At 55.8% G+C, this 24,447-nt stretch overlaps 9 protein-coding genes across 9 annotated transcripts; 5 read left to right on the top strand and 4 right to left on the bottom strand.

Annotated features, from left to right (window-relative positions):
• Positions 1 to 1,300: 1,300 nt before the first annotated feature.
• Positions 1,301 to 1,761, top strand: CH63R_13015 (uncharacterized protein; the record flags this gene model as incomplete). Its single annotated transcript, XM_018307989.1, has 2 exons — positions 1,301 to 1,590; positions 1,659 to 1,761. The coding sequence occupies 2 exons, from the start codon at positions 1,301 to 1,303 to the stop codon at positions 1,759 to 1,761; spliced, it is 393 nt and encodes a 130-aa protein (XP_018152406.1).
• Positions 1,762 to 3,959: 2,198 nt separating this feature from the next.
• CH63R_13014 (cytochrome P450) lies at positions 3,960 to 5,704 on the top strand (the record flags this gene model as incomplete). The annotated part of the gene is made up of 5 exons (XM_018307988.1): positions 3,960 to 4,187; positions 4,242 to 4,367; positions 4,415 to 4,574; positions 4,625 to 5,230; positions 5,280 to 5,704. The coding sequence occupies 5 exons, from the start codon at positions 3,960 to 3,962 to the stop codon at positions 5,702 to 5,704; spliced, it is 1,545 nt and encodes a 514-aa protein (XP_018152405.1).
• A 2,516-nt stretch (positions 5,705 to 8,220) lies between these two features.
• Positions 8,221 to 10,413, bottom strand: CH63R_13013 (uncharacterized protein; the record flags this gene model as incomplete). The annotated part of the gene is made up of 1 exon (XM_018307987.1): positions 8,221 to 10,413. The coding sequence occupies one exon, from the start codon at positions 10,411 to 10,413 to the stop codon at positions 8,221 to 8,223; it is 2,193 nt and encodes a 730-aa protein (XP_018152404.1).
• A 1,319-nt stretch (positions 10,414 to 11,732) lies between these two features.
• On the top strand, positions 11,733 to 12,366 carry CH63R_13012 (uncharacterized protein; the record flags this gene model as incomplete). Its single annotated transcript, XM_018307986.1, has 3 exons — positions 11,733 to 11,877; positions 11,922 to 12,098; positions 12,146 to 12,366. The coding sequence occupies 3 exons, from the start codon at positions 11,733 to 11,735 to the stop codon at positions 12,364 to 12,366; spliced, it is 543 nt and encodes a 180-aa protein (XP_018152403.1).
• Positions 12,367 to 13,115: 749 nt separating this feature from the next.
• Positions 13,116 to 13,518, top strand: CH63R_13011 (uncharacterized protein; the record flags this gene model as incomplete). Its single annotated transcript, XM_018307985.1, has 2 exons — positions 13,116 to 13,138; positions 13,191 to 13,518. 2 exons carry the CDS (start codon positions 13,116 to 13,118, stop codon positions 13,516 to 13,518), a joined length of 351 nt encoding a protein of 116 aa, XP_018152402.1.
• A 917-nt stretch (positions 13,519 to 14,435) lies between these two features.
• On the top strand, positions 14,436 to 15,388 carry CH63R_13010 (Short chain dehydrogenase; the record flags this gene model as incomplete). The annotated part of the gene is made up of 2 exons (XM_018307984.1): positions 14,436 to 14,542; positions 14,638 to 15,388. 2 exons carry the CDS (start codon positions 14,436 to 14,438, stop codon positions 15,386 to 15,388), a joined length of 858 nt encoding a protein of 285 aa, XP_018152401.1.
• Positions 15,389 to 15,682: 294 nt separating this feature from the next.
• CH63R_13009 (Methyltransferase family) lies at positions 15,683 to 17,126 on the bottom strand (the record flags this gene model as incomplete). Its single annotated transcript, XM_018307983.1, has 2 exons — positions 15,683 to 16,826; positions 17,035 to 17,126. 2 exons carry the CDS (start codon positions 17,124 to 17,126, stop codon positions 15,683 to 15,685), a joined length of 1,236 nt encoding a protein of 411 aa, XP_018152400.1.
• A 1,031-nt stretch (positions 17,127 to 18,157) lies between these two features.
• CH63R_13008 (Endosomal spry domain-containing protein) lies at positions 18,158 to 19,366 on the bottom strand (the record flags this gene model as incomplete). The annotated part of the gene is made up of 1 exon (XM_018307982.1): positions 18,158 to 19,366. The coding sequence occupies one exon, from the start codon at positions 19,364 to 19,366 to the stop codon at positions 18,158 to 18,160; it is 1,209 nt and encodes a 402-aa protein (XP_018152399.1).
• A 2,030-nt stretch (positions 19,367 to 21,396) lies between these two features.
• On the bottom strand, positions 21,397 to 23,292 carry CH63R_13007 (uncharacterized protein; the record flags this gene model as incomplete). The annotated part of the gene is made up of 1 exon (XM_018307981.1): positions 21,397 to 23,292. One exon carries the CDS (start codon positions 23,290 to 23,292, stop codon positions 21,397 to 21,399), a length of 1,896 nt encoding a protein of 631 aa, XP_018152398.1.
• Positions 23,293 to 24,447: the final 1,155 nt, after the last annotated feature.

The raw sequence follows: 24,447 nt of genomic DNA, 5'->3' as shown, positions 1-24,447 counted from the left end.
AAAGTGGTCATAAGAGGGTTGGTTGGGTGTTTGATTGATATGCGCTCTCTCTCTCACAATCACACTCCCTCTATCACCTCTTGTACCTTTGAGTCGGAGGTTGTATGTGTCTCTTCGCTGCAGGACGCTGACTTCGACCTCGGTGGCCAGGTTGAATACCAAAGCCTGCGACAAATGCATGTGGAAACACGCAACTTGCCCGGGGACCGAATGAAAGGGCAGGCAATGCTCGAGGTGAATTGCAATGAGAGACACGTTTGTGGAGAGTCAGCAAGCCCTTCAGGCCCCGGCAATATATCCCTCACTACCTCTGGTGTGGGTCGAAGATCGTGGCGGACATAGCTCAGTTGGGAGAGCGTCAGACTGAAGCGGATTTCTGTCCGGGAAACTTCAATCTATCTATCTGAAGGTCGTGTGTTCAATCCACACTGGCCGCATCTACGTTTTGTTTTGTCAATTTGAAAATCCGCTGGCTGATGAGAAAGATTGATGATCCACACGCGCTTTACCATCCATCCGTGAACGCATGTGGGGTGTGTTGTACCCCTCTCTCCGTGGTTGTTTGGTAGGTGAGTTGAGTTGACTGTTTGTTATTGTTGTATCTTACTTAAGCTGCTAGCCCTATCCGTCCCTTTTGCTAGTTAGATGCGCGGTATGTAAGTGTGTATTGTATGGCTTGCGATTCCGAGAAGGCCAGTAATCGGCCTCTGCGCGCAATGTTCGCTCGCCATCGGCCTCGTATGACGGACGAGAGAGGGGGAGCGAACGAGATGTATCTTTCTTTCTTTCCTTCTGTAAGTCTACATACACATACCGCTTCTGGCGCTTTTCATGGCGGAGCGGCTTTCATGGAGCCCGGGAAACAGTTCGGGGCGTGGGCCATAATTCATCGATTGTCACGTCTTCCATTCGTTTGTTTGCTCATAGCCATCATTCGTTGTTTGCCTGCTTCTCGACGCCGATCTGCTATATCAGTAGCTTAACCAAATCAGGTCGTGGGTCCTGACCCGTGTCGGTCGTCCGGTACCGTTGCTTGATACTAGGGATTACCGGGTTCAATCGGATGGGGGAAGGAAGCTCAGCCGTTCGTTTGGATTCCCGAATTTGGAGGCGAGAAAAATAGTATGCTCATGTGTCTCGACGCGTGGATCGACAGCACGGCCTACAAAGCGGTACGTAACAGTGGCAGTTGCAGGCCAGATGGCCGCCAGAGCTATGTTACCTTTTCGACTTAGTCATACATTCGTGCGAGATAGATTCCAAACGAGACAAGCACACGTAATCCTCCTCGGAGCCAACAATGGCACCGTCCCACGTATCGGTTGCGTGTAAAAGTTTTAGATATACCGAAGTTGGCTGCCGTCTTGGCGAAGAGGAGCGAGAAAATGGATGTGGAAAGTTTTGGCGCATTGTCATTCATGGTGGAGGCTCCGCCAGGATAACAACGAGGACGAACCAGGACAAGGTCATTGTGGTCAAACCGCGATTTTGTGGTGACGAACCCTGCCTGTTGTACGTGGCTTCATGTCGCACTCTCTCAGAGTTCCGGGAAGCCTGTTATGAGGTGGTGGGGCAGATGTGCCGTGTAGTGTGAGTAAGATGCTCTTAGTTTCTCCTTCGGAGGCAACCGGGTGACATGATGCTCACACTGCCAATAGCAAAACGTCTGGTCTCATCAAATACAGTAGCATTAAGCATTTGAGCTTTGTGCGCCGCCTTCCCAGCGGCAGTGGGCGGCCGCTCCTGCGTGTGCATGAATAGAGCCCGCCGGAGGCGCTGACAGGTTAGTAAACGGCTAAGCATTGCGGGATGTCGGTTAATCCTACCCTCGCGGAGGATTATCCCTGCGCCTATTATAGGACATCATTCTTGGCAGGGCTCTCCGAGTCGCATATACTGTGTGCTGGTGACGGACGCCGGCTTGTTTGTCTGGCCCAGAAATTCAGAAAGGCCGTGGTAATTCTGGCTGCGCGGAGAAATGAGAAAGGGAAAAGGGGGATTTGAACCGCTGCAGGGAACGAAATGGCATGGGGTTGAAGAGCGGTCCAGACGGAGACAGCGACGACCATGACCATGCCGACCGCGAGAAGCACCCAGCGGTAGGATGCGAGACAAGGCTGTTTGTTGTGTTGCCGCGGGACGCCTGGATGCCGCCGTTTGGTCGACAAAGCAGGCGGCTTTGAGGGGACGGCTTTGGACTTTGCGCTTGGCTTGCAGGAGATCAATAGGTTGGTTGATATCGAACCTCGGGATTCCCAGACATGTTGCATTGGTGGGACGGGGAGAGCGGATCAGGGCAGATCTAAGACTTGGGGCTGGGTGAGTGAGACTACGCAAGCGACGAGGTTCACTGGAAAGAGTTCGAAGCGGCTCTTCGAGAAGCTGAGGGTCCACCTACGCCACACGTCTAGTGTACGTAGGCTGGTTGAGGTCAGAAGATGGTCGGAGATGGGATGAATGTGGAGGAGTTGCGCAACACTAACAATTCCTGGCGCGTCTCGGCCACTAAGCGAGCCGAAAACTACCCCTGCATCCGAGCCAGGGAGTTCAAGAGGATGCTATGTAGCGCCAACTGTGAAAACGGTGGAAGTGTACCAGAAGGGACCTGGATGTCGTTGGTGCCTTCCCCTTTCTGAGGTACCAGACAAAAGCCGCCACCTAAAGAGAGGACTACCTAGGTAGTACACCCGTCTGCAATCTCCCATTGTATCCGGTACGTGCCTGTATGTCGGGCTTCTCAAAAGAGTAATACCTCATGGATGCCCGGGTAGTACAGAGTATACCCCGTAGGTGCCTCTTCAACCACTCGGCAAAGCACGTGCCGGTCGGTTTCTCTCAAACATCCTCCATTCTTCGACGACAAACAACTTACAAGGAAAACCGGCAACCTGCTACCAAGGGACCAGATCAAATGGTGCAGTCAGCGCAAGTACATCCCTCGGGCGCGGTTGATGGAAATCCAAACATCCGCTACAGCCACCAGCGGCAGATGTTTGGGGCTCTTCTTTGAAGCACGGGTGGTGCCAGCAGGCTAAAAGCCGGAGGTGGCATCTCCCGAACGGCTCCTGTTGACCGTCCATGTTTCAGATGCGCCTGGCGAGTCCACGAAACCGCCCTCGACGCCCAAGGAAGCAGAAGTCGATCACGTCCCAGCCGGTCCAAACTCCCAAACCCTTTGGATTTCACACGTGCCCGGTCCCAGGCGCAAGGACAAGCTCTCCATCCTCGAGAAGGAAGAAGTAAGAAAGGCTCTCGAGGTCAGGGTTGCTTGTTTTGTCTCTTGGCCGCCCCGTTGCTGGGAGGGAAGCGGGACAGCCCTGCCTGCTTTGTCTGTTCTGCCTGTGTTGCATGCCGTCCGTGTTTCTGGTGTGTGCGTTCGCGCGCGCGCTGCTCGCTGCGATGCGCGCCTAGCACCCATTTCCAATTTCACCTGTCCCCTTCCTCTCTTTCTGCTTCCATTTTCACTCGACTTTGCTTCTCCTTTCTATTGTTTTGCCAACCCGTCATCTTGTTCATTTGCCGTCTTGTTTCTTATCCGAATCTGGGGCTCGCAACGTTCTACTGAAAGCTGACACCAACTGCGCGCCGGACGACGGATTGGCGAGAAGGAGGCAAGAACGGGAAGCGCACATCATTCGACTTTCGACTTTCGTCACTCGTTCTTTTGAGTTTTGACTCTTGTCAACCTTCGCCGCGCCTGCCTGGTAATCTGTTCATCCTAATGGCCAATGCCTTGCAGACATACCTAAGCCGTCATACTTCCCTTCACGCCTCGGGAAGCCTTCTTCAGCGGACGACTCTTTCTGCCTTGCGAGAACGGCGCCACTCAGATTCGGCATCTGCCATTGCTTTCGCCTACTTGGAGCCAGTCTAATATCCTTTGAAACCCATCTCGAAGACCGCTCCTCCTCCTCACATACCCAAGCTTGCGGCGCTTTAAAGCTTCGCTCACGTTTCCAATGAACCAGACATCAACTATGTCATCCATGGCAGTGGATCTCAACCTTCCTCGGGTGGTGCCCGGGGGCAAGCACATCAACTACTATGTCGCCATTAGCACGATACTTGCGGTGGCCTGGCTACTCCAGTCCAGGAAGAAGAAACTACCCAAGATGCCTTTCTATAAGGCCGCTAAGACAAGGTGGATGTTCGATGCAGAGACGTTGATTCGCGACAGCTATAACAAGGTGAGTCGGTGCAACCGAGGTTTGTTGTGGTCGAGCTTCTAATACCAGTTCCAGTTCCGCGATACGGTCTATCAAATCAAGGGAACGGAGGGGTTGCAAGTGCTGGTGCCTGCGAGACTAATCGGGGAACTCAGAGGCCTGCCGGAAGAGGTCCTCAGCGCGACCGAGGCCGTAGATGAGGTATGCGCCGAGTTTCATACCGCCCATCCGTCGTACTGACTGTCTAGGCCATGTTGAGCAGATATACCAACTTCACTCTGGGCAACCACGCCGACCTGCTATCGACGCTCGTGAGGTGCAAGCTGTCACAGAATCTGGCGCGGCTCGTGCCTCAGCTCAAGGGCGAGCTCGAGTATGTCGTGGCCACAGAGTTTCCCGACTGCAAGGGTAAGTCATTTGTCGGGACTTTATTCGCCTCGCACGACTGACAACACCAGACTGGACGCCGGTAAAGTTCCAGCCTTTTGCGCTTCGAGCCATCGCACGGATCAGTGGCCGAGCTTTCGTAGGGTCCAACATCAACCGCCAGGAGCAATGGATGGACATCAGCATCAACTTCGCCATCCACGTCTTCGTGGCTGTCGTAAAAATGCAGCTCTTCCCCGAATGGGCCCGGCCCGTCGCACAATATGGGGTTTCGGAACTGCGACAGATTCGCAGGGACGTCGACAAGGCCAGCGTAATGTTGAAGCCAATCATCGAGGAGAGGCTGCGAGACCTGGAGATGCCGAGTTACGAAAAATCACCGGACGACTTGATCCAATGGCTCGTCGAAGCCCTGCCAGAAGATGAGAAGAGGGACGTCAGGTCCCAGGCACACCTGCAGCTCATACTAGCGGCTGCTTCGATCCATACAACCAACAACCTGGTCACCGACTGCATTTACGACCTCGCAGCTTACCCGGAGGCGCAGGATATTCTGCGGGAAGAGGCACACCAAGTCCTCGAGGTCGAGCACGGCTGGGCGAGGAAAGAGAGCATGGCCAAGCTGAAGAAGTTGGACAGTTTCATGAAGGAGACCCAGCGCCTGGCCGGAAACATCAGTGAGTTGAAAACGCGGCATGCGCCACATCACCGACTAAGACCTCTTAGCATCGTTCATTCGCAAGGTTGTCAAACCCATTGACCTCTCTGACGGCACGCACCTGCCCCCAGGCACCAAGGTGCTAGCTCCACAGGCGGGCATATCGCACGACGAGCGATACTTTGAGGATCCCGACACGTTCGACGCGCTGCGCTTTTACAAACTGCGACATAAGTCCGACGAGGACGTCAACCGGTGGCAATTTACTAGCATTAGCGACACGAACATGAACTTTGGCGCTGGCAAGCACGCCTGTCCGGGCCGCTTCTTTGCAGGGAACGAGATCAAGCTGGTCTTGGCATATTTCCTACTTAACTACGATATAAAGCTAAAAGACGGGGAGAAGCGGCCGAAGCCGACAGTCATGGTGATGAGTAAGTCGCCCGACCCGGACGCGGAGGTCTTGTTCCGGAGGCGGACGGTGGCGGCGTGAGTCCTACGATGTGGAAAGGGCTGCAGCCGATGTAAAGGAAACACAAAACCGAGTCCCGGTAATCAAACAAGCATGGGCCATACGGACAATTATCCCGTGTACACAAACGACATACACATCTTCCTAGAAGCGAGGCCTGGAGGTCTAGCGTCTTGCACAGGCTCCTTGGAGGCTGATTGATGGCCCATGGAAATACACCACTGGAGGATATACCACCGTACATTATACAGCCATAAAAGCATACCTATTTATACATTTTGTCTTTAGCGATAGACGGATACCGTCACGGGCCAGGAATTGCCTTTAGCCCGTCGGGGTTCGCAGTCTTTATTGGAAGCGTATCTAACCAACTACCTAGGTGAGGTCACACGATTGAACCCATGAGAATAGCTTCTGAAGGAAAAAATACTGAGATGCTATTTCTTCGTGATACAATTCTGTAAGGGAGCCAGCGATGCTGTAGGCTGTTCTGGCTTCCAGAAAATGTAAATATAGAGTCTAATGAAAGTTAAAAATTCAACAACCAACAAGCCTTGTTGGCTAAGTGGTATAGCGTCTCACTAGTATCCTGGTGACATGAGAAGATCGGCGGTTCGATTCCGCCACGAGGCAATGCCCACTCTGGACTTTCTTTTTGTCAAAAGTTCCATTTTATAAATTACATATTACCTACGGCCACTTCATTGACACTTCTTCATCAGTCAGTCAGTCAGTCATTCGATCATTTGGTCTGTCTTTCTCCCCCCACTATTGCGCCCTGATCTACAAATACCTACTTACTTACCTACTTACAACAGCCTGCCTGACATCCAAGCACTCTCTCTCGCTCTCTCTCTGACCTTGGGTTAACGAAGACACGCCGAGCGAGTTCAAGCCCCTCCCGCCATCCGCCTACAGGGGTCCCTCTTCCCTTTCGGCGCCCGCCGACCGACCCGGGAACTTGAGCCCCAGAATTGAAATAGAGGTGAAGAGAGAAAGTAACGGAAGGTAAGGCCAGGCCTATATAGTAGTGTAGATAGGCGGGTCCATTCATCAACTCGGTTCGTCCGCAGAAGGTTTGTTGGTTTGGTATTCGACGCAGCGGGGGTGTACCCATCTAGGGATATGACTTGCATTGGCCATCACCACCGTTTGGTCAAGAACAGAACAAGACCCAAGAGAGGAGACCTTTCAGAGTCGGACTTCCTCCCAACAGTGCGAGCCGAGCAGCACGTCTCGTAAAACGAGGTAGTGTGCCTACCTAGACCCCAACCACGCCCGCCAAGCCGACAGCAGCGCGCATCCAAGGCCGCCATCGTCATCTCTAAAGGCAGGCTGTGAACCTGTCCCATCCTTGCTCCCCTCCCCCCTCATCCAACCATCACCAAGCACGCCGCAGCCATACGCGCAAGATGTCATCACAGAAACATTTGGGATTCCCAAAGCCCCCTTCATGAATTGTCAAATTGGGATTTGACCCTTTCCGCTCTGTAGACGCGCACCTGATTTGTCACCATCCGAGGGGAGGTGGGGGGGACACAGGGCTGCGAGCTTTGCAACCATCACAACTACAGTTCCCGCTCGCTCTCCATCCAGCCTGACTGACCATCCCCGAAACTCCCGTTTCCAGTTCCGCTGCGGACAGGCCTTCTTGTGCGCTCCGTGCCGTCATCGGTGTTTTACCAAGGATTCTCTGGTTGGACACTGTTTGCTGAACTGACATCGAAAGGAGCTCGAGAGGGCCGCCACAGATGACCGCCAAGCCCCCTCACGCACTCGGCGGCACTCTCGTCATCGCCCCTCTTCTCTTTTCTTGCCCCCGCGATGGTGCTGTCGCGTTCATGGCAACAATCACAGTGGGACGCCCCTCGTCCATCTGATGAGTGCATGCTTTACACCACCATCCGATGCGCGAGGGGAGATGGTCACATGCACGTCTTTTCCCTCCACGTCGGTAGGCTCCGCACCCCCTGATCCATTGCAGAATGCTGTCCTTCGCGAGATAGCGCTCATGTACCAGGTACATTGTCTGTCAGATTTACGAAATCGCAGCCTGTCCTTGCCATGGCTCGTCCCGGCGTGTGCGGAGATTCCGCTCCCGCGCGCTAGCGGAAGTGATGGGTGACTATCGTGTAGTAGACATTATTATGGATGGGGCGGGATGGCTCATGCTGCAAACTCAATGGCTCATTTCGCCCCAGACCCGGCAAGTGCACGTTGTTTTCGGACAAAGACAACGTCCCCTATACGTATTTCCCAAACAACAGGGAGCCTTGCTTATCCGATATAGTCCATGGCGAAACCCATAAGCCCGCCGAGAAAGAAGCCTACACAAGTGTTTATACACAACGACTATAGCAGCAAAACACTGGGTATCAAAAAGCCGCCCAAGCAAAACAAATCCATCGTATCAATCCAGACATGACTGGACTGATTGGCATCCTCGTGTCTTTCTGAGTCCGAGACGCACACAGTTCGAATCGATCTCTACGCTGCGCATAAATGTGACCGAGGAGGACGCACTCGCTATTGAGAACTCAACAGATCGCCGTCGACCGGCTCGCATCCTCGCATATCTGCCGGTTACCGCTAGACCACTCTTCCGCTGCTACTTTCCGTGACGAAAGCTGTGTGCTACGCTCCGGAAGAGCTTCATGTCCATGCCATACTCTACCACTTCCCGTGAGCGGGCCAAAGAAGTAGTCGGGCGGCTTGATAGCACCGTCTCTCCACCAGTGGAAGAGCACATCTTGCTGCCAACGCTGTAGGTTCACAATCCTTAACCGAATCGTTTGGACGAATGTCGAGTATAGGAGCTCGACTGCAAGGGGTGACGTCCGCAGCTGGTGCAGAAGCCACCTGGTGATGAAGTCGGATTTATCCTCCTCCTTGAACTCGCTGACTAGCCTCGAGATGCCGTACTCCTTTTGGGCCGCGTGCAGCTGTGCCTTCCTTACCGGGCTGTCGGCGGGAAGTTTCGCAGCGCGTTTCAACTCATCCACAGCTGTTGAGGGCTCTGCTCGGAGAACGTGGTCTGGATGGGACAGAAGCTCTGGGAACTGCCAATGGGCGAGAGACCCCGACTGTGGAGGGAGGCTGTCTAGTGACAAATCCTCCCCAATGTTTGGGTCGAGAGCATACGCGATTTTGAAGGACGGATGCTTTTTCATTGCCCCCTTCCGCTTGCAAACCTCCTTGAGTCTGCCCACCTCCTCCGTTAGGCGATCGACATATTCCCGCTTCTCGCGCTCTTCTTCCGGAAACTCGTCCATAAACTCGACCTCCTCTGCGCTAGGCGTCAACCCAGCATATTTTTTGACGTCCATACTGTAGGCATATTGATTGTGGTATAGGAGGAGGTCCTCGTACTCCTCTTTGGCGTTGCTCAAATCCCCAACCGCAGACACTAGGTCTTCCCAGAGTGGATGGGCATCTTCAGTTGGACCATGACGGGAGATACCCCTCAGTTCATATGGCAAATCTGCCGAATCCTCCGATTCGTCATCCTCAAGATCGTCCCTACGAATGGACGAGCGGATATTCCTTCTGTTCCCAGCAGCCAAGAGACTGAAGAATCTCGTCTCAATATTGATGAGTTCGACTTCTTCTTCATCTAGCGCGAACTCGTGTCCCTCATACCCAGACTCAAGCCAGTGATACTCTGTACGAAGTGACTGCATCTCCGCAAAGCGTTCGTCCAGCAGTTCGTCGGACGCTCCTGTTAGACCCCGCCGGTCCTTGACAAGGATAGGACGGAGCATTTTCATGAACGTGTTGTCGGCTTCGTCTTTCCTGCGACGCAGCTCCTGGAGAGCCTTGCGCTTGGTGGCCATGTCCTGCTTGAGCGAGTTCAGACGCTGGCGGCGATCTTTCATCTGAACCCACAGCCCTTGCACACCATCATCCTCCAGTGACGCTACTGATACTGCTGACGATGCATCAGAGGCAACAAGGCTGGGAACGGACACCCGGGAGTTTTCGAGACGCGAGACTTTGTTTGTGATCGAGTCAGTCATTTGCTTCCTCTCGAGCGCCCGCCCTTGCGCACTGGGCAAAAGGGGTGGAAACGTGGTCCTATTTTGATGTTCAAGGTAGTCGGCCTCCATGGAGCTAGTTTCGGAATCTGAGCTAGTGTACTCATGATGCCAAGACCCCGAGGATGGCGACATGGACGGAGATAGACTCCTTAGAACCGGGATGTTCGCCAGTCCTCTACCCTTAAGGCCCATGTCCAGGAGCGGCGGCGGTGGAGGGGGTGGTGGAGGATGTAAAGACGTGGTATACGGGGATGGTCGAGCTCCGGGAGGAGGCGGCGGCAGCAGAGACAGCGGTGGCGGATGCAGAAACGAGGTATATGAGGGCGATCGAACCCCGGGAGGCGGCGGCGGCGGAGGAGGAGGAGGAGGAGGAAAATGTTTGGGTGCCCCGTTTCGAGCTTCGTGAGACGAAGGACGCGGAGTTGTCGGCCCCGATGCCTGAAAGGCTGCACAAGGACGACGAGATGTATCGGGTTCTGCTTGCGTAGGAAAACAGGCTATAGGGGCATCAAGAGAGACCACGTCCGGTCGCAAAGATGCTGGCGGAGGAGGTGGTGACGGAAGCCGGACGCGACTAAAACGAGTACTATCGGTCGACTTTGCTTCGGAGGGCGTCTCGTGTTCGATCCACGAGCCATCGTTGGATGAGCTCGAGGCGAAGCCCCGTCGGTCGGAGCAGTCGATCGTAGACATGGAGAGAGCCTATGGTGCGTACAAGTCGTGATACTGTGCCATCGCTTGGTGTGTTTTGATGGATTCGAGAAGGGAGAAGCCGTCGTGGATGTGCGTGGATTCGACTTCAGGAGTGAAGCGACAGCTTGAGAGCTGTGTGGGCGTGGTCAACACACCACATGGCGATGGTGCTAATTACGGTTGCATGCCAGTAGTAGCAGCAAAACGTGTGAGCGTAAGGGTGGTTGCAGACCGAGGCGTAAGACCGTTGAGGGAGATCCCGTCCCACTTTTTGATACCAGGGCCCATTTTCATCCCGTGTGGAGACATATCAGGAGCTCTGTGACCATCCCGGCACTAATCCTAATGTGTTAGTAGCTCAGTTAATGGAGCTAATGAGCTCGAGCTCCTGGGGAGAGAGTCGCCCATGGTCCACTGGCAGGTGGACACGGACAGCGCGGGGTCACGGTGACTCTTCGTCGTTACTGGTGGGAAGACGTGCCACACCAGAACGCAACTCGACGAAAGCCGTAGCCTGATTCCGTTTTTCTTTTCCAATCGCTTGTACCGGTACAGGAACTCCATCAAACACGCGAGCCAACCGCCCCAGCCAGCAAAACCCTCTTCGGGCCTTCATACAGCAAAGATGGGGCGCGGCTTGGGTTGCACTCCAAACGGCAAAGGGGACGAAGACCGGCCCCCCCCCCTCACCTGTGAGACCACCTCGCAGAAGAGCACCACCTCGCGGCTGTTATTCTGCCACATGTTGCTCCACGCGGGAGTGGAATACCAGATGGATAATCAGAGGTTCTTATCAACCTTGAAAGGGTAGAGCCGGGAAGAAAAGGCTGCCGTGCCGTGCCACACCCTCTTCTCGTCGTCTCCGTCCCGTCTCTCGTCTCTTGTCTCCCGTTTCCCGACCTTCTTCCTCTCACTCCCTCAGCTTGGGACCGACCTCCCAGCTCACGTATTCACTCGGGCTCCGGATTGAGGTATCCTGCAAGGCGATGCAGGCGCTTTGAAGCTCACACCACCCCTTCCGTAGAGAACTGTCGCCTTGCGCCAGTAACATCTCGCAAGGTACGTCACGCGTTACCGCACAGCTGCCTCAGCCAATTGGGCGGGATTTCCATTTATCCTGTTGTGTCCCCGAGGCCTGGGAGACCCGGCTTGCCTTTCGAGGTTCGCTTGTCTCTTGTCTCTTTCTTTTGCGGCTCAAGCTGATGCTGCCATCAAGACGTTGTCTCCGTTCCGAACCCGGCAGGCTTTGCGCGGTGGACCACTCATGATCGGCATCCGCATCCAGAGTTTACCAGTTGACGACGACACACGATGCCATTATGAAGTCAAGTAGGTCCAGTAAAAATAAATCCAAGAGTGGCGGTGGTGGCGGTGGCAGCGGCGGAGGTGGAGGAAGCAGCGTGTGGTCGCCTTGGACTTGGTCAGACGAGCACCAGAATTACTACACGTATCGCACGAATAATGGTAAGTCATGAAATCCTGACTTGATACACTGCTGACCAAGACAGGCGAGCCGGAGTACCACTGGCAGGAAACACAAGCTGCTCCACAGCAGCATGTCCAAGCGATCCCACGCGAGCAGCCGAATGTAGAGGAACTCACCAACGGCCTCGACAACCTCTCAACCTCGCCTTCCGCGAATGACGGCGACTACAGCTATGCGCTACAAGGGGAGGAAGTTGTTGGTGAGCAGATCGACGACACCACAGTTGCTTTAGCTCACAGGCTGCAGATCAGTCTTATATGTACCCAACTTCGACTGCATCGTACGGCAATTCGAGTCGGTCGAGAAAGGGCAAGGAGCCAGCGTACGAGCCTCAGCCGCATGATGGGGAAGACAACCCACCTGAGGAACCAGCTCCACCGTTGGACCCCTTCTGGGGTGCCGAGCAAGAGACGCCCCCGACTGCGCACCATGATGAAGACTGTATGGATATCTCCACACACCAATGACAAGTAGCTGACATACACACTGGTAGTCCTTCCTCCCCAGAATAGCACGGAAGGCTTGTATCACGAAACTGGGGGATACATGTCAGCACTTGATCCAGCTACAGCCTCCCACAGTCAAGGTTAGTTTCTTTGGTTTATGCACAGGCTGAATTAACACCAGCAGGTTCTGGATATGGGACAACAGACGCAGACGACTACGACCACAGCAGCGTCCTACAAGAAGCCCTGACGGAGTCATATGGGAAACAGATTCAAGGCGGATCGTCTACAGAGCCAGCGTACGGTGAGACAAGACCAAACTCCCCAGAAGCCACGCCTACAATGACTAATGGTAGCAGGAGCATTTGCAGATGCTGAAGATGATGGAACGCGGACACCAACAGCCCGGAGATCCCCTGAGCCGTTTTATGCCCCGTCCTCTCATACCACGTCGCACATCAGTGGCACATTCGGGACCAATGAGGATTTGGACCCACGTGAGTCACCTCTTCAGGCACTGATGTTGCCCGTGTTAATCACGCATAGGATACGTTGTTGAACCGTCGCACAAGTTTCGTCCCGGATCGGTTGGTAGCTTGACTGGGATTGCAAGTTCGCTGGCTAATTATACTAGATTTTCAAAGTTTTGTGGTGTGAGCCTTCGGGCTCCAGTCTCGGAGGAACGCCGACCATATCCGACAGACAGCCGGTACAAGATCGGTTTGGCGGGTCCCTTTTTGTCGGGTTCCGACGCTTCGTCGTCGTTGCCAATGACGATGGACATTGCACTTGCGTGTGGGTAGCATCAGACATGGTTTTTGACAAACTTCCACTAAACGTGCCAGACCAATCCTTACGTACCAGGGCAAGGCCTGTAAGAAGAAGGGCGTGAAACCTCACAAGCATGGTATGGTCTATCACAACAAGCCTCATCGTCTTCTACCAAACGAGCCAGAGCTTGGATTCCCGGCCGTGCGAGCCAAGCTCACCGTCGAAGGGGAGAAGCTCGACAAGGCTTCTCGCGTCAACTATTCGAAGCTTGTGACCATTGAACACAATGTCAAGGTCTTCTTCATCGGTTACATCAGCCCCGAGCGGATGGACGATTTTGCAGGTGCTGTCGACGCATGCTGGGAGAGCAAGACGCACTCGCACCGGAGATCAAGGAGATGAGCAGACAGCCTGTCCGCGAACGCTTTTGAGCCCCCCGTCATGACACTCGTACACACAGTTCACGACTATATACGTTGGGAAATGCATACACGCATGCTCCTTTACCACGATTAAACGATGGTCTATTATGCCACCATATCGGCCAATCCTTTTTATTTATTGATCTTATCCTTCTCCCTTTTCTTCAATTTGGAATTCGAAGTATTTTGACACGGCGAGCTTGGATCACGCCAAAGGTTTCTATCTCCTCGCACTGGCTGGTCTGTCCACGTTGAGTTAGCAGCACTGAATGCACGGCGCAAAACAGTGAAGGGCATAGGAACAGGCCATGGGACAGATTGTAGTGGCGGTATTTCCTACTGTCCGCGTGAACTCTTCACCTCATTAGCACGAGCGCGAATCTCAGCTCCATCTGATTATGTCTTCCACATCTGAATCATATACCAAACACCTTGCCGTCGGCAGGCGAGAGATGTGACAGCCCTGCCTGTGCCGCCGCGTCATGCGGCTTGGCTCCAGAATGCTGGTATCAGCCATCGATCGGTACCTTGCATACAATTTGTGTAGAATGTTTGAAGAGAAGAAATTGCACATCTGGCGCCAAAATGCTGTGCATATAGTCACCCTGATTCCTTAGAGGTGCGCAACCCCACGTTTTCCCTCCCGGCGGTGTGGGTCGGTGTGGAATCTGGAACCTGGAGCTAGCGAACAGCCGAGGCTCGGTATCTTCTCCCCCGCAAACGTCACCGACTGGGATGGGGGGTGGTTCCTCTGAGCAACCAGAACTCTGGGGAACCCATCAGTGGATTTCCAATACCTCGTGGCCCCTTTAAATCTCGTAGTCCGTTCTTCTCATAAGTCCTTTCCGAAAAGGATCTATCTCCCTTCTTCCAATTGACACCACGGACTCGGACAAAATGGCCGAAGCACAGCTCAAAGACTTCCCGTCCCTCTTCTCCCTCAAGGGCAAGGTCGCCGTCGTGACCGGCGGCTCGCGCGGCCTCGGCCTGCACGCCGCCTCCGCGTACGTCCCCATCTAATGAGATATCCCTTCTCACAAGCCAATACAGCCGTGATTCCCTTTCCTTCTCCTCCGGGCTAACCGGGTTCGACTCGCAGCTTCCTCCAAGCCGGCGCCTCCAAGGTGTTCATTTCCTCCCGCAAGGGCGCCGCCTGCCAAGAGGCCTGCAAGGCCCTCAACGCCCTTCCGAACCTGGCACCCGGCGCCGTCGCCATCCCCGTCCCCGCCGACGCTGCCGATATCAAGGGCGTCGAGCACCTCGTCGCCGAGGTGAAGAAGCACACGGACCGCGTCGACGTCCTGTTCGCCAACGCCGGCGCCACTTGGGGCGAGGCCTTCGACACCCACCCGGACGCCGCATTCGCCAAGGTCATGGATCTCAACGTCAAGGGCGTCTTCAATACCATCCGCCTCTTCACGCCGCTGCTCGAGAAAGCCGCCGGCGCCGACGACCCCGCGCGCGTCATCATCACCGCCTCGGTCGCCGGCCTAGGCATCGGCACGCTGGGCAAACAGGGCACCTACGGCTATAGCGCCAGCAAGGCCGCCGTCATCCACCTCGGCAGGAACCTTGCGCTCGAGCTGGCGCCGAGGCACATCACGGTCAACTCCATCGCCCCGGGCTTCTTCCCGAGCAAGATGTCCAACGGCCTTCTCGAGATCGGTGGCGGCGCCGACAAGATCGGCAAGGGGAACCCCATGGGCCGCCTGGGCCGACCCGAGGACATCGCGGGCGCCGTTGTGTACCTTGCCAGCCGCGCGGGGTCGCACGTGAACGGCGAGGTTATCGCGATCGATGGCGGGTCGTTGTGGCAGCGTGGTGAGCTCAACGTGCCTTCCAAGTTGTAGGCTTCATCTACGTATACCTGCCTATGGTTGCACACACCTAGGTAGGATGGATGTAGGATGCGGGGTGTTTTTAAACCCAAAAAAATTGAAAATTGAAAATTTCGCGCTGATGCCATCCATGCCTACGCCAGTGGCCTAATCTTCATCAAGCCAAGTTCTTCTTCATACCATGACTTTGTGTGGGACCCCCATCTTCCTTCCCTCTCTCCCCCCCCCCCCCCCCCCCCCCACTCTCTCTCGGAGTAATGTATTTAAAAAGCCGTGGACGGAAAGCACGGTCTGACGTGGTGAAATCTAAAGAGGCTTCCTCGCCACCCAGAAGCTCGCACGGTAGGTCGTGTGCAGCATACTCTCCGGGTCATGGATATATGGCGCCTTGATGTCCGTCTCGCGCCTCTCCAACACGAATCCAACCCGCTCCACCAGCGCCATGACCTCGTCGTCGCTGAGCTCGAAGCTGCCCGGGTCCGCGATGCCCGACGAGTTGTTATGGTCGTGCTCGCCGTCGCCGTCCGTGTCGCGGCCGTGGTTCCCGGGCGCGTTGTTCTCGAAATGCCACAGCAGCGGGCCAAAGTTGATGAGCACGCCGCCCGGACGCAGGCAGTGCAGGATCGTCTCCAGGTACCGCACGAGGTTGGGCGCTGTGTCGAGAAAGAAGACGGTGGCGACGGCATCATAGGCGGCTTCGTGGTCGTCGTCGGCGTACAGGCACAGGAAGTCGGCGGCGCACATGGACATGGACCCTACGGAGGGACCCGCGGCGGCGAGTTGCGTCGCTGGGTGGATGTCCGGCACGGCGCAGCTGCGGAGGTGATTTGTCCGGGTGCGATGGTTGGAGAAGGAGTGCACCCAGGGGTAAATGCTGTGCTGACCCGCGGCCTTTGTGCAGTTGAGGATGTAGGAGGAGGCGAGGAGCTGATGATAGGATATCTCATTGCCTTCGGCGTCGTGGCCCGCGCGGCAGAGCTCAAACACGAGGCGTCCGAGACCCGCGCCTGGGACGAGAACCTTGAGTGGTTCGCTGGATGTCGAGGGTGTAGGTGAACGGGTCTTACGCTCTCGGTCAACGGCGTCGAGAACGGGACTGTAGCACACGCGGCGCTCCTCGGAACCCTCGGCGGACCAGTCGCGGTAGAACTGGCGAAGGGTGCTACGGGCCTTGTCGGTGTCGTTGTGCTTCGCGACGCCGGCCCAGGCGGCAGGCATTTGCGGCTCTTCCCTCGAGCCCTCGGGAACGAGGTGAAAGGAGCGCAGGCCGTTATGGGCGATGGCACGGGCGAGCTCAGCGTTGGACTCGATGGCGTCGTCGGTGCGCTCAAGGGTGTCGAGGAAGTTGAAGGGGGCCGCGGCAAGCATCTGCCAGTGCGCCTGGGGCAGGGCATAGAAGGACTGCCGGCGCAGGTGGGTTACGTTGAAGTGCGCCACCTTTGCATATTGACTGCGAGAGCGTGTCAGTGAGGTGGTCTTGTGAGATTGGGCAGGTTATGTTGAGAATGCAGGTACATAGTCCCACTGGTGTTTGACGGAGGAGGGGATGAGGGTGCAGAACGGTGCCGCGCGTGTAACTCACCCCTTTCACTTGTCGGCACATATAAAGAAGGCCAAGATAAATGAGAGGAGAGTTTGCGCAAGAGAATAAAACTCACAGGAAAGAATCCAGCGCGGAGAATATAACCCTCGTCTCCTCCGGGTCCTCAATCGTGTTCTCCATGCCGCTCCATTGCTCGTCGTCCGCCATCGTTTCCGTCCTGCGCTGTGCGTCGTCGGCCTCCCGCAAACCCTCTACCGGGAATTTGGCGTCGGGGGGAAGGGGAGTGACCGTGTGACCGAGCCCAGTCTGAGTTGTGTGCTACACCCAACAACCTTTCCCGGTTCCGAGTTTTCGGTGTGGTCGGGGTTCGGCTGGGTGAGTGAGTGAGTGAGTGAATGGGTGAATGAGTGTGAGAGAGCTCGATGAGGGGCAATGCAGTAACCCCACCAAATGCGCTGATTGAGAGGGTCAGCAGTGAGGCTAGTCGGCGAAGGAGAATGATCTGGGAACTGGAAAGGAGCTGCTGGCCCCCCCGCGGTGTGTCTGCTAAATAGAGAAGTCTCAAACACAGCTTGTGAGCACCTAGGTGAAATGTAATTTCTGCGAGGAAGTAAACGCTCGAGGGAAGTAACACCCCCACCTCCTTCCCCGCCACAGAGAGGGAAAAAAAAAGGAAAAAAAGAAGCTGGCCTCCCGACAGCGGCGGGGTTGTTGAACCCCTGAGCGCGGGGCTGGAACGCTGCAGCGCGTCGAAGGGTTGGCTGAATAATCAACTCTCAATGACAGGGTTCACTGAAAAATGCCGTTTGGCAGTATACTCCGAGTCTTTATCCCAGATCTAACTACCCACCTCCAGGTAGGTAGGTAATCAATATATTCTCTTCATTCACATGTATCTGTACCAATTTATCAACCATGACCACCATGACCAGACACAAGCCGATAAGAGAACCCTCTGTGGATGGTTGCATGCTAATTTGCTGCTGGCCATCGTCAATCTGCGTGATCGCATTGCTACTCTGCGTATCCCGCAAAGTCCATATTCATATTGGCTGGAAAAAACGTTCCGCATCCCCAACCCAACGCCAGAGATTTGCAAAACACTTCGCCCATCACGATTCATCCTCCATTCATGTCCATTTTCTCTCTTCTTAATACCCCCAGGTTATTCAAACCTGATACCCTGCCTCGTTCACACTTCCGTCAGTCCATTACTCATCGCTCATCCATCACTGCACTCAATGGTCACGGGTGCGGCGGTATCCCTCTTTTCTCCTCTTCCGCCTTTCGTCCGCATAGTCGCTGCTGACGGCACTTTGGCTGCTCAAACCGGGGATGACGTGGTGATAAGACTTGTGGCCCATATCGCTCTCTACCGCACTCGTGATATCGCTCTCTGCCCAGCTGCCGGGCATGCTCGGCTCAGGCTCCTCCCGCGGCGGCGGCAGGGCGTAGCCGCGCGTGTTCTGATCCTCGGCTACCGTGCTCGAGCGCTGGAAGCTAAAGTCACGCCTCGAGCTCCCCGCTGCGCGGCCCTTCTCTTGGAGCTTCTTAGCCTCGGCGCGGATGCGCTGGCGCTCGCGCTCCTCGTTGCGGTCTGCCGTACTGTACACCTTGCGGATGCCGCCCGTCTTGCTCTTGGGCGGAGTCGACGTAGGCGTAGTTTCACGCGCCGAGAGCAGGTTGGTCGAGACAGACGACTCGGTCGGGTTGGTGGAGCCGTCCCACTCCGACGCCTCGGATTCCTTGTTGAGACCACCGACACGGGCGGGCTTCTCGTGCCGATACGATCGCAGGTGCTTCTTGGCTTCGCGTTCCGCCTCTTCGTCGATCAAAACGCCCGTCTCATCATAGTTCTTGTGAGCCGAGCGCTTCTCCTTGTGCCGAGCCTCCTTCTCCTTGCGCCTCTTCTCGCGCTTCCGCTCGCGTTTCTCGCGGGCGACAATGTCACTTGCTCCGGCCGTGATGCCCGAAAGAGTGGTTCCCGAGATGCTGGTGGTGTTGTCGTCATAGTCTTTGTATACGCTGCCGCCACCCAGCTGCGTCGTAGGTGTCGCACCGGACAGGAGTGTCCCGTTGGGTCCTCGGCGGCGCAGGACTGTCGACTTGTATTCGTCCCAGTCATTCTCCTTGAAGTAGAAGCCGCCGTTCTTCGCCCAGAAGAAGAACCATATGCCCGTGATGACAAAGGCGGCGCCGATCAGACCAATGATGACGAAGACGGCTGTGTTGTTGATGTTCTGGGGGTCAGTGGTGCCGACGTGAGGATCCTCCTTGTAGCCGTTGCTGTCGCGGGCGAGCAGGAGGGATCGAGCGGCGAGGGGTCCGACGGAGGGGTCAAATGACCGGGCCGTGATGTCTGCTGTTTCCGGGAGGCTCGAGAGTCGTCTGCTCGAGATGAACGAGCGGGCTTGGTTCGCCAAACCGATGACTACGGCCGGAGCCATGGTGGGGGTAGGTAACCTACTTCAAGTAAAGTCTGGGCAATCTGTGATGCTTCTCGGTGCGTGGGTGACGATACTTGCAGGACCCTGCGATGATCGAGAATGAGACAGGATGCAGGTGGATGCAGTCGATGGAATGCGAATACACTTTGCAATCCACCGTCGTCAAATTATGGGTAGTGTGGTAATGTTTGGGCCCAAGGCTGGATGCAGATGGGAGGAGAGGGAGATAGAGAGAAAAAGAGAGAGTTGCCTGGCCAGCTGTGTAACGGCAGACGGGTTGTTCCTATAGAAACCGGAAAGCAGAAATCGCGTGGCTGGGAGGATGCGCGCGATCTGGAAGTGAGGTGGTTGGTGGGGGAATACGCCTGTGTACTTGAACCTGGGGGGGGGGCTTTTTTTTTGGGGGGGGGGGGGGTGGCGCCTGCTTCTTTTCTCTTCCTCATGCACCTGAAATCGGATTTCCAGATCAGTGAACTCCCGTTTCTGATCTGATTCGCTGTGTTGATGCAGCGTTGGCTGTGCTGTTCATTTCCCGTCTGTCGTGTCCCTGCCCTCCCAGCCTTTAGATGAATGACGTCGAAAGTAAACAGGCACATTTGTGGCACGGCAACCATTTCTGTCCAATCACAGAGCCATTTGCTCACCCACTATTGCGTTTCTTCGTCTCGTCAGGAACCATCCCATGGAAACAGACACAACGTACGGGCGGCGGTGCATCCCGTTCACCCGCACGGAACCAGCGGTTCCAACGGAATGCCGCCCGCCGTCCGTCCACACTCCTTCACACCCGTTGGCGTCCCATCCCATTTTTGGCCAATGGAAACTCTTAGCCTAGGTACCGTACCTGGATGATAGCTAGTTAGGTATCTTTGAATACTCCAAAGTTGGCCCGCTTCTGGGCCTGACCAACTAACGAGTCGACTCTCCGCAAATCTCCTACCCGTTTCAAGCTTGTGTCATAACAATAGCGCTAACTCTTGGAAGCTCCAAGGAAAAAGCAGACCATATCTGCCTCTGTTGACTCCCGAGGCAGTTTCGTCTGGGGTGGGTCTCAAGGGCATAGGCGTAGCTCGGGCCCAAGATGAACACGGACGTGCCAAATCGACTGCCGGCACCCACCACCATCACAAGACAATTGGCGGATTACGCGCGGTTGCCGTCCCAACATTATTGTTCATTGCGATCTATATGGCTCAGCCATGCTAAGTAGGGGTATCTGTCCTTGCCGCGAAAGACGGCAAGTCATCCGCTTCCTAACACCGTGTCCATCCCATTCCTCTTTTTCCAGTAACCACCCTGGTTACTCCCCAAAATGATGATGGCTTAGGGGGGCCGAGCCCTTTTCCCAATGATATCTTGCCAAATAGACCTCCAAGCAGAAGTGAACAAACGAACCCCAGTACTTGCCCATTAACAATTTGCAAGTGCCGTCCTTTCCCAAGGGCACTAGAAGTGCGAACTTCCCAGATTGCCGAAACAGGTTGTCTATCAAGTTGTTTCCTAACGCGGACGTCTTGCTGAAAATACGACACAAGCTTTGCCGCACAAGGGAGTGGGCCGGAGGATCTTCGCTGGAGCACGGCATCCATCAATCACCGGTGCAAACGATCAAGACACCTTTCTCCTTCGCCTATGCCATGCCCAGATAACAAAATCTCAACATCGTGTCCGGCCATACAATTTCAGAACGTCCTTCTCCTCCGCGGAAACTACAGCCCGCATGTACATAAATCATTCTGACAATGGTATAGAAATGCAGAGAAAATGGCAAAAAAAAGAGCAGAGCTTGCTATAGCCTCCGCCCTGGGTATAAACTTTTCCGCTTCCAGAAAGTCAACCTGAAGCAGGTGCAGAAGCAGAGAAAGAAACAAGAAGCCAATGATATCGATACAGCTGTCAGTAAATCTGAGTCCAAGTTCAGAAAAAGAAACAAGGAGAGGGAAAATGCTCGCTCTAATGGAATTCCGTTGAAAATGTGAAAAGAAAATAACTGCGTCGCTTCGTCAACTCGTCATCATCGTTACGCTCCGTTAGGTGAACGGAATTCTCGGGTATTCGTAGCCGTCGACATGGCTGCGACTGTAAGAATCGGACTGGCTCGGTGATCGGGCACGGATTGGTAGTCGCTCCATGCGGCTCCGACGGTCGTCAGAGTAGATGGTGCTAGCCCTGTCACTCCCACCGAGGCGTCCTGATTGGCTAATGTTGATTTCGCCACCATCCTGACACTGTATTTCAGCATTTCCGACCCTGAGGACGGCGTGGCCGGTGACTTTGATGGTGATGTCCTCGCCGTCGCCGGTGGATGACCGGGTGGTTCGCGTGGTGGCGCTGCGCCGGTAGTCGCTCTCATCACGGCTCCCGCTGCTCCCACTGGACCTGCTACTCTTGCTCTTCTTCTCAGCTTTGGACAGAGCAGCAGCGGTCAGAGGCACCGCAGCGCCGCTCACGCCGTTCTGGTAGGCGAGAGCGGCGGCCGTAGCAGAATCGTACTTGGATTGCGAGAAGCTGCCGCTCTCGCCTCCGGCCATGTACGAATGCCGTCGGCTACTGTGCGGGGCAGGAGCGGGCTCGATCTGATAGCCATCGCGACTATAGGTGCTGGAGCCCCGACGATGCGAACGAGGTCGAGAGACCACGCCGTCGTCATATTCGTATCCTTGGGGGACAATCTCCTGGTACATGGACTCGCCACCATCGTAGTCGTCGGACTCGTAGTCACGAGACGCAATTTGCCGCTGGGGAGGCGGCGGACGAAGTGCCTGCCGCGGCGGTACCGTAGTCCTCGAGCGCTGTGGAGGCGGCGGCATCAATTTGCGATCCTCCACGTCTCGGAACTTCAGCGACTGAGGCATGACTATGTTCTCTTGCTCGTAAGTCGGCCCATAGTCATCGTAGTCAAGAGACGACGAAGACATGGTTCGGTGTCCCATGGCGGACGAAGGCCTCTGCTGGAAGCGCCGAGCCAGGTTGGAATGCTGGGGACTGCTGGCCATGGGGGTGGTCGGTGGGAAGTAGTCAGTCGGTGTTAGCGGAGGCGGTGGCTGCATCGGGTACGGAGCCCCTGGACCCCAGGCTGGCGGGGCATACGGCATGTCGGGCGCGAAAGGCGATTGCCCGGCCATAGGAAGCGGCATCGGAGCCGGGGCGAAAGGCGACGAAGCATGCTGAGAAGCATGAGGGGGGGCGTGAAGAGAGGGCGCGAAGGGCGAGGAGTTGGGTGCCAGGACGAAAGGCGGCGAGATAGCCTGAGCGGCGTGCCATTGCTTGTTGGAGGTTGGAGGTCGGGAGCCTGGGCCGTAGTAGCTGCTTGGGCGGTTCGACATGGCCCTAGGGCGCGGGCCCTGGGCCGGTTGAATGCCGTACTGCGAGGCGTCATCTTCGAATCGTGGCCTTCTATACTGGTCCGCCTGTTGGGTATGGACGACAGGCGCCGTCTTGCCGGGCCTCGCCGACGGGCGCACCGGAGTCTTTTTGGAGGCGGCTCGGTCACGCTGCTCACGCTCCCGTTCGCTACGTTCGCGATCGGCGTGGCGCGCAGCCCTCTCTTGCTCTTTCTTCTGCTGACGGCGCTTCTCCTCTCGACGGGCCTCCTTATCTGCTGCGGCGGCGGCAGCGGCGTCCCTCTCCTCGGCGCGTCTTTCCCTTTCCTTTTCCCTTTCCCTTTCCCTGTCCCTGTCCCTGTCCCTGTCCCTGTCTCTCTTGTCTGACACGACGGGGTGGATGGTGTCGTCCGAGTCGGTCAGGGCGTGTGGTGGGGAGGCGGAAGGCCTCTTCGTGGTCTTTTCTCTGCGGGACTTGCTGTTGGCCTTCGTCTTGCCCGGGCTTCCTGGGGCGATGGAGCGGGCGTATTGTCCGCTGCCCTGGACGACAGCACCAGCCTCCTCATCATAGTCTTCTACGTGGGCGATGTGTTCGCGGGCCATGGCGGAAGCGGGTATTGTAGGTCGGAAATAGCAGGTAGGCGGACTATTTGTTGCGAAATAGGCAACGATGGCTCGGTAGCCGAGCGACTGATGAATGGAGGCGAAATTGCCTCGACGGAGGCGGGCAATCGTGGGTTCGCAGCAAGCAGTCGAAGGTGTGATGAGCAGGTAGAAAGAGTGGATGCGGTGGGAGTAGGCAACTTTTTTGTATGAAGGGCGGACGAGAACGATGGGTGGAGATGCGGAAGGGGATGCGACCACTAACTACCTGATGGAGGGAGGGTCCGTATTTGTGGACATGGACGTGGACATGGACGTGGACCGGGATGAGGGGGGAGGGGGGTGCGTGGTGGAATTTGGTGCGTGGGAGGAGGGAGATGAGGATTAGACGCTAAGCACGCTGCGTAGGAGATGTACTCTGTACGGTCCTGTTGATGTCGCCGGGTGCGATGCGATGCCGGTTGTCCGCTGCTTGTCGGACGAGTAATTATGTGGTGGGGGGATGAGAGTTGCTGGGGGAGGGAGGAGGGGAGAGAATTTATGATTTTCTGTTTGTAGATGGTAGAACTTTGCTCTCTGCGTTGCTTTGCTGTACACACACAGGTATGCGTACGCACAGGAAGAGATAGAGAGAGAGTGTGTGTGTGTGAGAGAAGAGAGGTAATTCCTGCGGCTTGCGCTGCGACGGGAAGAGTCCGGAGCGAGGGAGGGAAAGCGAGACGGGGGGGAGAGGTGTGTGCGCAGCCGAACAATTTTATCACATCCATCTCCCCAGCAGCAGTACAGAGTACAGAAAGCCAATCGTGGGGTCAGGCTACGGATACGCAGTTTAGCCAACTAACTACGTATTGTGCTTGGGTAGGTAGTGCAGTCAACTGCCCTGAGTGGTGGCAAGACAGGGTGATGATGGGCAGTGGAGGGGCGTGGCCGCAGCAGAAAAGAACCTGACAGCGGATGATGTCTCGTTGCCCGGGGGGTGCTCTGCCGTCCGTCCAGTGTCACTCCAATGGCCGGCCAGCGCTGGTCGATAGCGAAGAGCCCTGGGCTATCTGAGGGGGACGAGAGCCATGGGACGGACTGTGCTTTGCGGGACGAAGAGTCCGAGACAGAGAGGCCTGCAATGAATGTTGAATATGCGTGAGTGTGTGTGTTGGT

The sequence above is a fragment of the Colletotrichum higginsianum genome, chromosome 9 (assembly GCF_001672515.1).
Source record: "Colletotrichum higginsianum IMI 349063 chromosome 9, whole genome shotgun sequence".
Taxonomy (NCBI): domain Eukaryota; kingdom Fungi; phylum Ascomycota; class Sordariomycetes; order Glomerellales; family Glomerellaceae; genus Colletotrichum; species Colletotrichum higginsianum.
This window is presented reverse-complemented; position numbering and strand designations above follow the sequence as displayed.